The 12,619-nt window shown below is 35.0% G+C and overlaps 1 protein-coding gene across 2 annotated transcripts in view; it reads left to right on the forward strand.

Annotated features, from left to right (window-relative positions):
- Positions 1-12,619, forward strand: part of LOC113451351 (A-kinase anchor protein 9) — a 48,991-nt gene that overhangs the window by 15,600 nt on the left and 20,772 nt on the right. For both annotated transcript variants that reach the window (XM_087916942.1, XM_087916943.1), the window contains 11 exons: positions 661-837; positions 962-1,066; positions 2,818-2,970; positions 3,194-3,373; positions 3,939-4,928; positions 5,967-6,095; positions 7,256-7,717; positions 7,966-8,023; positions 8,145-8,266; positions 8,512-8,703; positions 9,731-9,919. In XM_087916942.1, coding sequence (XP_087773068.1) covers positions 661-837; positions 962-1,066; positions 2,818-2,970; positions 3,194-3,373; positions 3,939-4,928; positions 5,967-6,095; positions 7,256-7,717; positions 7,966-8,023; positions 8,145-8,266; positions 8,512-8,703; positions 9,731-9,919 — 2,757 coding nt within the window. The remainder of the gene's footprint in view (positions 1-660; positions 838-961; positions 1,067-2,817; positions 2,971-3,193; positions 3,374-3,938; positions 4,929-5,966; positions 6,096-7,255; positions 7,718-7,965; positions 8,024-8,144; positions 8,267-8,511; positions 8,704-9,730; positions 9,920-12,619) is intronic.

Raw genomic sequence — 12,619 nt, forward strand, 5'->3', positions numbered from 1 at the left:
TAGGTATAGTACAGAATAGTTCTATTATAACTTGAACATAGAAGGACTTATATCATCAAATATTCGCAATTAGCAGAGTCTATGTTTTCATGTGTGTGTGTATGCCTGTGGATATGTTTGTAATCTCAGTATAATACTTGCTGAAATCTCTAAAAACCTTAGAATTGCACAGTTCATTTGTAGATGGATATTGTTCATCTACCCTTAAATTATGTTTTGATCATTACTTTTAAAGCCTTTATGGCACTGGTCTAGAATCTCTGAGTAACCATCTTTCCCCAATAGGATCGGCCTACCACACTCACACCGGTAATAAGAGCCTATTATGAATCCTATCAGCCAAGGAATTTTGGCTAGGTGTGGTTCAGGAGAATAGCTTTTTCTGCGGTGGCCCCATTCTTTGGAATATCTTTTCTGCGATGACCAGTGATGAGATCTGCCACTCTTCTAGCCTTCCAGAACGGCTTTATTTTTCTGATTTCCCTTTATTTACTTGATTTTGGTTTCTTGTGATTTTCTCCAGACATTTAGGGTTTTTTTTTAATACATATGCATTCTTCTCTTTTTCTATTTCACACAATTTTAATACCATAATTTGTAGCAAATTTGTGTTTGAATTATAGCCTATATTAGAATGCATTTTCTGTGATCTGCCACCAGGTTGAAGAATTAACAAATCATCTTCAAGAAAAAACAGATAAATGCAGTGAGCTTTTGCTTTCTAAGGAGCAACTTCAGAGAGATGTGCAAGAACGGAATGAAGAAATTGAGAAATTAGAATGTAGAATCCAAGAACTGGAACAAGCTTTAATGATCAATGCAGATAATATACAAAAGGTATTTTTCAGTCTATTTTATTTATAGTTATTTATGCAGTGCTATTATCAATGTAACTTGCTTTACTTAATAATCAAAGAACTGTGATTTAAAGAAGTGATAGTTAAATATACTTACTTTAAAGGTGGAAGAAAGAAAGAAATTTGGGTCTGCAACTATAAGGGGGGACTTGCCTCTAGAAGCACAGCTACAGGCTGAGCAAGAAGCTGTAGACAGGAAGGAAAAAGAGGTAGAGTATTTTTTTTAATTATTCAGAACTTTCACTATTTTGAATTGAAGTTAGCATTTGAGGTGTAAAGGAATTCGTGTCTATGGAGATTCTCAATTATCCAAGCTATACCAAAAGTGCTTTTCCAAAAGGCAACTGGACTTTCTTTGTTTTTTTTTCCTTGAAAAAGTGTCACTTCTCCTCCAAGAAGCTTTTTCAATTCTACCTGAATTGAAGATGCTTCTTGGATGAGAAGCAAAACATATTTAAGAAAAAAAAATCAAGAAGGTCCAGTTGCTTTCTGGAAAAGGATCTTTGGAACAAAGAAAGTTGTAGTTCTGCATAAGCTTGGTTTTGTGTTGATCACTTGTAGTGTGCCAAAAATGTTTGTTAAACCTATAGAAAATTATTCAGAGGGAGTAAAAAAACAAATGTATAAGTAAATAAAAAAGCACCATGTTGCATTTATTTTACTACTACATAAGCCATGACCGAGTGATGAGGTGGCCTAGAGCTGGAGCTCTCACCTCACAATCAGGAGGCTGCAAGTTCAATCCTAGGTAGAAGCAGATATTTATCTTTCTGGGCACACTGAGAATATATCTTCTGAAAAAAAACCTCCTCCTTGGCACCTGGAAGGGCATCTGACTAGTAAACCCTGAACTAAATTCAATTGTCCAGATTCCATCCCACAAAAATTATGAGATCGTTAAAAGAGGAGGAAGATAACCCATCACCCATTCATTCATTGTTTCAAAAATATTTCCTTATCTAAATAGGTAAATAAAATTACCATGGATAGATATAAAAGCACTGCCTGCTGGCAGCTTTGCCATTGGCTTTGTTTATACAAAGCTGGCTTTGTGACTGCGGCAGCATTGCAGGGTGGTGAGACAGTGCTGCAGGGCAGTACTTTGCCACCTCAATTGGCCTTAGGATCCTTGAAATTTCAGTCCCACAGGAGAACTGGATCCCAGATTTTGGACACATTCTTTTAACTTAGCTCATTTGAAATATCTTGATTCAAAAAATGTTAGCCTATGAGTTACACACCCAATTGAACAGAATTGTTAGAAACAGACAAGAGAGTTTGAATAGTATGTAGATATATGTATTTTATTTTACATGTATAGTCATCCGAAACATCCCTAAAACAAATGTAGCTCTACTCCCCACATTAAATATCAAGACATAGTATCATTATATACTCAACACTAATTATAAGATATTTTTAATTATTTTTACAACAATACTGACTTTTAACCAAATATTTGACATTTCTCTAAGTCTCCTATATTAATAAGGTAACACAAATTGTATTGGAAGTTGTTTGCCAAAAATCCACACAGAAGGTAAATCAACATGATTTTGCAAATTCATTTTGTTAGATAAGCGAAATGACAATAATTTAGATCTTCATTGATGGATGGATGCATTAAATCGTATATAAACAAACTTTTTTAGCATGAAATACTAAACAGGTTATTCACTGAGACACATTTAAAATACATCAAATTATATTAAAAATTCTCATGTAATTCCACTCTAGGATTATCTGCCTATTTTTAAATTGTCACATGCTCCCTCTCATCTTTGTAGCACTAAGGGTATATGAATAAATCACATTTTATGCTTAGTTTGAGGATGTCTTAATATTTACAAGAAAATATTTAGTATAGTAGCCTGTTCCTCAAAACAAGTGCTGCTAAAAACTTTTTGTTCTTGTTTACATAAAATAAATTATTCCTTTGCCACTTATTTTGCATATACAGATCATAAATCTTGAGGAACAGTTAGAACAGTTCCGTGAAGAACTAGAAAACAAAAATGAAGAAGTGCAACAGTTACAGATGCAGCTACAAATTCAGCTGAAAGAGTCTAGTACTCGACAACAAGAACTTGAACAAGAAAATAAATTATTTAAGGTATTATCTGATAAGAAATCATATTTTTATTTCTTGTTTTAAACATAACCTGAGTTTATGAAATCTGAAAATTATGAAAAAGTATGAAATCTCAAAGTATTTAACTACTTATAATATGGTATTGTAAAATATTTTTTGTTTCAGTTTATTTCTCCAATAAAATGAAAATAATTAGTGAAGGGAATCTACAAGTTATTTCTGTGCCATTGTTTTTTGTCTTTAGGAGGATATGAAACAACTGGGTCAAGCTATCCAGAATCCTGAAGATACTTCTATAAAGGGTCATCATCAAGTTCCTGGGAAATATATACAGATTATACAGGAAAAGGAACAGAAAATCCATGAACTCCATGAACAAATTTCAAAATTGCAACAGCAGATGGAAATTACAACAGATGATAAAGTAATAATTTATGAAATCCTTAGTGAAGCCATTTCTTTAAGCAAGTAACAAACATGTTAGAACAGGGACTAAAATATATATAATATAATTTCTTCTATTCAAAATAGAGTTTGCATGGATGTTTATTAAAGATACTTTGTAATACATATCTAATATTTCATGTCACCCCTCTCTATTTAAAGTTTGTGACGTAATAGAACTTTTACAACTGCTACAGTTTCTGGTAGTTGTAATTGTTAATGGTTTGTTTATTTTTCCTGCGTTTCTTATAGTTGAGAGCTTTTATTTGCTCACAACTGAACAGGTTTTTTAAAATGCATATAGTGACCAGCACTCCCCACAGCACATTAAAAGGCTATATCTGAGTGAAATATTATTTATCTTATTTTATTTAAATAAAATAGGAATTTCTCTGATTTAGGTTTCATAAAAAGTATTGGTATGCAGAATTTTTTATATATATTTAATACAAAGAAACATAATTAGTGACATAAAATGAGAATTCTTGCCCTTCATAATATTTTTTCTTTGTTTTTGTTTAAATTCTGCTTACTTGGTTGAACAGAAAAATGAGCACATAAAAGAACTGGAAGCCCAAATAGAAATTTTAAAGAGTGATCAAGAACGTGTCAAGCAGAACAATGAACAAGAAATAGAACAGCTAAATGAAGTTATTGAAAAACTCCAGCAGGAAATGGTGAATATTGAACACAAGATACCTTTGGACTTTTCACTGACTCAAGATGATGTAGATAATTTAAAACACCAGCTTGATGTTGTAATGGCAGAAAAGGAAGATTTAGTGATACAGATGGAAAATAATGTGAAGCAGTTATGCATTGCAAAGAATGAACTCGAAGGAAAACAAATTAACATAATCAAGTTAGAGAAGGCACTAGATATATTGAAAGAAGAACTTGAAAAAATTAGAGAAAAATCTGAACAAAATATAAACATATGCCAACAACAGGATGCACAAATAAGTACAAAGGTAGAAGATGCTTCTAGAACAAGTATAAATTTACAAGTACTTGAGAAAGCTCTAGAGGAGAAGGATTTAGAGCTAATCCAATGCAACAAGGAGTTTAAGGATTTCAAAGACCAAGCCCATATAGAGTCAAACAAGCTCAAACAAAAAATAATGAAGCTAGAAGAGGCCCTTGAACAAAAGGAACAAAAGATTGCTGCAACCTTTCAACATCAAGCTGAATTGAATGTGGTTCTGGAGCAAAGTCAGCTTTCTCCTCTGGTAGCTGCAGTTTCAGAAGATATCAAAGAAGCTTTATGTGTTCCATTAGAAAAGGCAAATTATATAGGTAGGGAACATGCAACAACTAAATTATTAGAGCTATCGGAGAAACTTTCAGAGATGCAGAGCCAACTGGAAGATGCACAGAATTATCTTCAACTAGAAAGGACAAAAGTGGAAATTGTACAGAGGGAGGCAAAAGAAAAGGAAGAGAGACTTGTTGAACTTCAACAACTGCTAAAAGAAATAGAACAAAGACATAAAAAGGAGAAATTGTCAAGTTCCAATGAAAACATGCAAACTCAGGTATGTATGGCTTGAAATCATTTTCTTCAAATATTAAATGAATCAGTTATTCTTCAAACATTATTTGGGAGAGGTGGGATTCACCAGTTCGGCCCAATTCTGCCGAATCAGTAGCTCCGAAGACCAAACCAGTTCACTGCGACAATCTTCTGGTCTTCTGTTTGGCCCACCCAAGCTCTAGGCTGTGCTTTATTCCCTGCTTTTTTCACCTCAGCTGCTTTGTGCGTCCCAGTTGAATGCTGCGTGTCAGCAATAGAAGGTGAATGCTTGCCGGAGCTGGTTTATTTGTATATAGTGCACACATGCACTCACCAAACCAGTTGTTACGCCAGTAGGATCCCACCTCTGAGCAATGGGGATGTAACTGTTGAAAATGCAGAAACTGAAAATGAATGGAATAAAGTATTTGTATATTGCCTTTATGAGGAATAACAACTCCATGTACAAGTTCAAACAATAAAATATGTAAAACAGCATTAGGAGCCTCGGTGGCACAGTGGTTAGAGTGCAGTACTGCAAGCTACTCCTTGGCAGATCAAATCCTATCAGGCTCAAGGTTGACTGAGCTTTCCGCCCTTTCGAGGTGGGTAAAATGAGGACCCAAATTGATGGGGGCAATACAGTTGACTCCGTAAACAGCTTTGAGAGGGCTGTGAAGCGGTATATAAGTCTAAATCCTATTGCTATTAAGCTGTTTGATTGACCCATCACCAGACATTTTACAAAAGCATGGATGCATGAACATTAAAGCCATTATTTTTTCTTAACTTTTATTGCAAAAACTGATGATACTTTACCAACATATGTATTTCTTCCATCTTAGCTGCATATGAGTAGCCACTTTCTTGGGCAGTAAACAGGGGAAATGCTTAAATCTTTTTACCAAGGGTTAATTTAAGTCAGGACTAATTCTCCATTATTTTTAAACTACTACCAATATGAGACATTACCTTAACATAGTAACTAAGAAATACTAATTTTATGTGCATAACTTGGTTTACACTTACATGAATTACTATTTTGGTACTAAATATTTAGGTGGAAATGGGTGAAAACAAGCAAGGGAATTATCTTGAATTAGAAAAAGTCAAAGCGGAGTCAGCTGCAGCCAAGGAAGAGCTTAATAACTACAAAGAAAAAGCAGAGAAATTGAAAGAAGAGTTACTGGTAAGAATAAAATAAACATCTGTTGCATTTTGCACATCTGTTGCAGTAAAAGTTGCTGAGAGCAATGTATTTGAAGGGTGTAAAATAAAAGCATTAAGTACTTAAAAGCATATTGGGTGGACTTTGTAGAGAATTTCAATTCTATGGTTATTACATAGCTGTTTTTTATACCGTCATGCTATTTTCATGTAATCAATCTAGAACTACATTTTCAAATATTCAGAAGATTTGCTATGAGGATTTTTTTTTCATGATTTGTCAGTAATTAAGTAAGCAATTAAGAGCTGTATTAGTAAGGCTTTTATATAAAAGTAAACATTGAAATAGATTTAAGTCTATGCTTTAAAGAAGGCTAGCAATAATCCTCAAATGTGATCTATAGGTGGAAAAGAATGACAAGAAAATTGATCAAATTTTTTATTACAGGACAGTAGTCCAGAGTAAATAAAATTTACTAAATAAGATCTATAGGGCACGTGGCAAACATTATTAGCAATGATTTTATTTTTTGCTTGTTTGGTTTTTATTTTGTTTTCTGTTCACAAGCCCATGGTGTACAGCGGTCTTTCCTTCCATTTTCCACCACAAGAAAGAAAAATCCTGTATAGCAGGCTAAATTGGGAGAGGGGAGCTCATCAGAAGTTGCAGAATGAGTTTCTGTGGCTAAAGTAGATTTGAACCTTTGCCAATCCAACGTCTTAATTACTGCACCACACTGCACCACCACAGCAAACTTGCTTGCTGTGTGCACTGCTTGTTGTTCATTTACAGTTAAGTCTGTTTCCATGTTTTTTAACTAGTGAGTCTCAATATGTTCCCAAATAGGATCACACAGTTACTTTTATATGCTGTGCCCTGCTCTCCATTGGTCAGTATATTATTCTTGAATTTGTACAGGACATCAACTGTGCATTAATGAAAAATAAAATTTAAACTTGCTACCTATTAATAACTAGTGATATAATGATATTGATTAGTTTCTGTAGCGGAAGGAGGATACAGAGCAGCAAAATTACAAGTAGGTCCGAAATGGATACTTGTGAGTAGGTATCTCTTCAAAATATTTGCAAAGAACTGGGTGGTTTAAAAGGACCATCCTAGTTGTATCTTCTTTCTGTGAGAGAGAGTTTGGAAGCATCTGAACTTTTGTTTGTTTACAGGTAAAAGAAACGAACCTGATTTGTCTTAAAGATGAATTAGAGCAAACCAGGGATAAATTAGCCCATGCAGAAGAAAAAATTGCTGGATATATAAAGAAGGAAGAGAATATGATGAAACCAGAGCAAATAAAAGCCAAATGGATAAATGCATCAAGTCAGACAGAAAAAGCACAGCAGATCAGTAGCTGCAATCAGACCTCACAAATTCTTGTGAAAAGTGAAGGAATTCAGATTGATTTACAAAATGAATATTCTTCAGCAGAAGTTACAGAACTCATAAAAGAATTTAATGAAAAAATTGAACAAATGCAGGAATTACATGCTGCTGAAATAATGGACATGGAAACGAGACAAATCTCAGAATCAGAAGTGTTGAAAAGAGAACAATTTATTGCAGTACAGGAGTTAACAGAAGAATGTAATGCTTTGAAAAATGTCATAGATGTCCTAAGAAATAAAGAGGTACATGCTGTGTAAAATGCTAACAATACTTGGCTTTTCATAGATAAAATTTTAACTGCTCTACAGATGTTATTAAGACACCACACCAATGAAACAGTTTGATCTTGCATTGTCCAGCAGTAATTAATTGGATAAATATCCAAATCTGTTTCTGAATATTTTTAGTTTGCTGTACTGATAAGTTTAGCTATTGAAACAGAAATTCTTATTTATAGAATGTGTCAACTGTAATTTATGTTTTATTTTAGGCAATCCCAGGTATAGCACCGTCTGTAACTTCTATTGCCAATGATAGATCATATAGTGGTAAGAGAATATTAATTTTCTGGAAGAGTATATTGGTTTACTTTATTTTCAGAGTGATTATTAAAACCTGGAAAAAAACTATGTATTCATGATTTGACAGCTGAGTTTGACATTATTTCAGACTCTGCTTCAGATTGGAACCAAGGAACATACCCGACCCCAAGCCATGGATCAGAAACCATATCAGATGCTGTAGGAGAGGAAGGCGAAACAACAATGGATTTTCTTCCCCAAAAAATCAAGGTGAATAAGCTCTATTGTGATTTTTAAGTAAAAAAAAACCATTGCAGTAAAAACAAATCCTTGCAGTTTCATGAATGTCCAGATATATCTACCATGATTTAAATTATCAATTCTAATTAAAACTTCCTTCTTTTTCTTTTCTTCCACTTCCACCTACACATTCTTGAAAGTAGTTTCTTAACTTTGGAAAAGGAATAGTAATGATTCCCTCTCCATTCTATCATATCTAATGTTTTTCCCTCTAGGGCTTGCTAAAAGCTATTCATCACGAGGGCGTACAGGTACTTTCTCTCACAGAATTTCCTTACAATGAAGGTGAACTCCTTCCTGTTAAACAAGAACTAGTACCTCGGCTAGAAGAACGTAAGGCTTTCTTAAGCAGTATTTCATCTCTGAAGGATTTAATTGCCAAAATGCAGACTCACAGAGAAACCAAGGTAATTATGATCACAGAATGATTACATTTTAGTCAGTACTTGTGCTGGCTACATCCATAAATTATGAAATATTCTATTAATATTCTTGTGGTACAGTGTCCAGCTGAAGTGGAGGGAGGGGTCAGGAGGGATCAGACTCAGTGATTGCACTGCAGTAAGTGGCACAGGCCAGACTTCCTCCAGGACCCTTGAATCTTGCCATCCCCAAGGAAATGCAGTCAATCTGGCAAAATTCTTGTAACCTAAGTGACCAGCAATAAAACTTACGTTGAGATTATTGATGAGTGGTTCTGGTTACTTTCGCTTGACAATTCTGTAGTTATAGAAATATTTATGTTTCTATAAAGATATAAAATTAATTTTGAATCTCTTGAAAGTATCTCTTTTATTTAACCAGCTAAGACAAATTGTAATCTCATTTTTCAAAAAAATTGTTATCAGTCCAATCTTTCACATGTCTGGGCAAATGTGTACTGCACTATAGTTTTAGTCATGCAATAGTAAATATGTACAGAGATTCTAGAGAAAAACTATATATAAAAAAATAAAGCTTGATTATATTATTTTTCACTTTTATGCTTCTGTTTTAACACTAATCTTCAGTTTCTTCAGTTTCACAATTGTTCACAATCTTCATTTTCTTCAGTTTCACAGTTGTTTTCAGTAGTGACTTTAAAGAGGCTAAAGCATCTTCCTCAGTCTGCAAATGTATTAGGTCTCCGATTTGGAATTTCAGAAATTAAATACGTATGAAATGGAAAATTTTTCATAATGGGGAAAGGAGTTTTAAAGGAAAAAAAGTTCATATAAAACAAGAATTGCTAAAATTACCAAAGCTTACGAAATGTAACATAATATATAGTCATAAATCTGTTCTTAAGATTACTGGAAGTCATTATATTGTTAATTAAATGAAAAAAATGAGAGAGCTAAAAATTTTCAAAAACATATATAAACCATAAACAAAAATAATGATTCTTTTATAGCTTTAATATATTTATACACTATTGCTTTTGTTCTTCCTTAGTTTTATGTAGCATCTGAATCTTCTGACTATGTCTCAGATTGGCGAGCTGAACTGCTCTATGCTGTTCAACAAATTTTCCAAAATGAAAAGAATATTCTTCTAGCAGCATTTCGGACAGAACTGGCAGAAGTCGGTGTTCAAGATGCTTTGGGACTAATAGATCAGCTGGAAAGGAGACTTCAAGAACAGGTGAACTTGATAAAAAATTATCTTGGTAATCACTGAAAAAAAAAATATTTTAGCAGTTAAAAAGATTTTTTGTTTATGATACATTTTATTGAAGCAGAGCAGAGAGATGAAAGGAAGAGATTTCAAGAGAATATTGTATCCTGATCATGTAACATGCTTGCAATCCCATAGTCTTGAGCTGACAACATTATTTCACTGGTTTCAGTGTGCAGAAAAGCAAACAGTTTACAGTCTTGTAATCTTTCCCTTCCCTTCCCTCTCCAATCTCATTGCAAGCAGGATAGGGAATTAAAAACAAAAGGTCAAGCACAGGACAATTGGACTGATTATAACAGTATTAATGTAGCTAAGGAATACTGCAAAGGTACAAGTGATTTCCAATTGGCCATTAAAAAAACCATTGTTTCATCTTACAGTTGCTGAACACGTGGTTGGTAAATGGGCACTACCTGTACTGGGGCGGGGTGGGGGTGGAGGGCTGCCAGATTTGAATGTTCAAATATTCAAGTACTTCACCCAGACTTTTTTTTTCTTTTGAAGAAAGTAAATTCTACCTGTTTGATGATAGAATTTATCAGGAATTTCCTTTTCATTAGAAACAATTCCATTGAGAGCTGTCCCTTTTGTCTGTATTATTAGAATAAAACTTGGAACTGTAAGTAGTGAAACATATAGCATATGCAAACATGTGTTTGCATTAACCACCTGCAAAATAATGCCCAATATATCTACAGCCCATAACCCAATTTTGTAAACTTTGAATCCCTTTTGGGAGGAGTGTCTTTAATATTTATTTATTTAGCACATGGCAAATAGATGGACTTAAAGTGGTTAAAATGTTAATGTCCAGTCCACCCAGCCATTCAAGGACAGGATTGAAAAAATCAGACATTGGCCAGTGTAAGCTCTTTATCGACATTCAAACACAATGTGATGGATATTTTGTCAAGGAGCACCACAGTCACACTGAGGGGGAGAGACAAGACCTGACTTAAACAATGAGTCCTGGCAGACACCATGTTAAGTACGGATCCTATTCATAGTTGACCAGTGCTGGCGAGGAAGGTCAAAACTTGGCATTTTTTGAGTAGAGTCATCTAAGTAAACTGCCTATAACTGGGCGTGATATCAAAGTTGTTAGACAGCTATTGAACACGTGCCAGAGAGGACTTCCTGGATGTAAGCCTGCCAATTGATAGATGAGGAAGATCAGGAAGAAGTATGTTTCTCATAATTTTGTTGTCCTCCTTCACTAAGGCTTCCTGCCTTTGTAGAGCTGATGGTGCAGTGTGGCTTAAGACCAGGGGTGGGATTCAGTTTTTTTAACAACCGATTCTGTGGGCGTGGCTTAGTTGGTGGGTGTGGCTTGGTGGTCATGTGACTGGGTGGGCATGGTCAACTCGACATCACTCATGTCAAGGGGCGCTTCTCCTTGCCTGGCCTCTCATGATTAGGGATTCTGCGATTGTCGTAAGTATGAAAAATGGTCATAAGTCACTTTTTTCAGTGCCATTATAACTTTGAATGGTCACTAAATGAATTGTAAGTCAAGGATTACCTGTACAAAAATACAAAAAGCTTCTTTGCTTGCAAAAAGCTGCCCTAAATACCAATCATTAGATTAAAAATATCTGCAAGCCAGGGTTACAAATCAGGCAGGGTGCCAGAGCACCTTGAGGAATTAAAATAGTTAAAATACAATGATAACTATCAAGGAGCCATCTCTTGCTCATAAAGTGAAACCCTTTAGCAGAGAGATCATTTAAGCTCTCCAGAAAAAGCACACCCAGGAAAAGCAATCCTTAGATCCATTTGCACCACTTAAAAATAACAGCTGGTCTCACTCACCTCAGATATCCTAAGGAAATCATCCAGATTTAAGGAAAGGTTACATGCCCCCCATCAAGGCAGTAAAAATAATCAGTGCCAAGCTTGCATCCTGCCACTTGGAAGTATACCCCAAAAGGACAGTGCCAGATAGTATTAAAGCAGTGAAGGAAGGCCCCCCTCCCCAGATAGAAAAAGAAACCACGAGGCAAGAAAAAATTCAAACACAATACAAATAATTAAATCACAACAGTAGCTGTTGCTTGTTGAAGCTGAATAGGAAAAATTATCCCATCAATAAACACAGGATTAAACTTTACCAAGCACAGAATTAACCACCAAAAAACAGTTTTAGACCAAAACTCAGAAAGAGTATGTAAACTCACATTTGAATGTTAATCTTTCTAGCTAGCCAAGAAGCCTTGCCTAAATGTCACTCATCTTGGTTCCTTGTCACTAAAAGCTTTGCTTCATTATTCAATTATTTCTTTAAAGTGCTGATTGTCCAAGGAAGTATTTCCTCCCAACAGCAGTGTAAAAATCTTAAGAAAGGCAAGCCTCAGAAGCTCCAGAGACAGGAAATGTAGGCGTACTGGCCTACCCTTGACCAACAATGTAATAAGGGTGGAAAAAAAACAAAAGGAGATTTCTTCTAACTACCGGTTCTCCGAACTGCTTAGAAAGTTAATAAGGGGTTCATCCGGTGGCGAGGGAAGGATGGTCAGGGGCAGAAACCCGCTTGTGGTTCTAGCCATCCTTTTCTTGAGTTTGGTGCGATCTTTCGGGATGCTCAAGTTTCGGAGAGACCCGTGCCGGTGTGGGGGAACCTCGGGCTGCAGTGTGGGGAAAGCAACCCTCTTGCAACAAAGAGGA

This window comes from Pseudonaja textilis, chromosome Z (genome assembly GCF_049901715.1).
Source record: "Pseudonaja textilis isolate UNSWEBS1 chromosome Z, rPseTex1.2, whole genome shotgun sequence".
In the NCBI taxonomy this organism is placed as follows: Eukaryota; Metazoa; Chordata; class Lepidosauria; order Squamata; family Elapidae; genus Pseudonaja; species Pseudonaja textilis.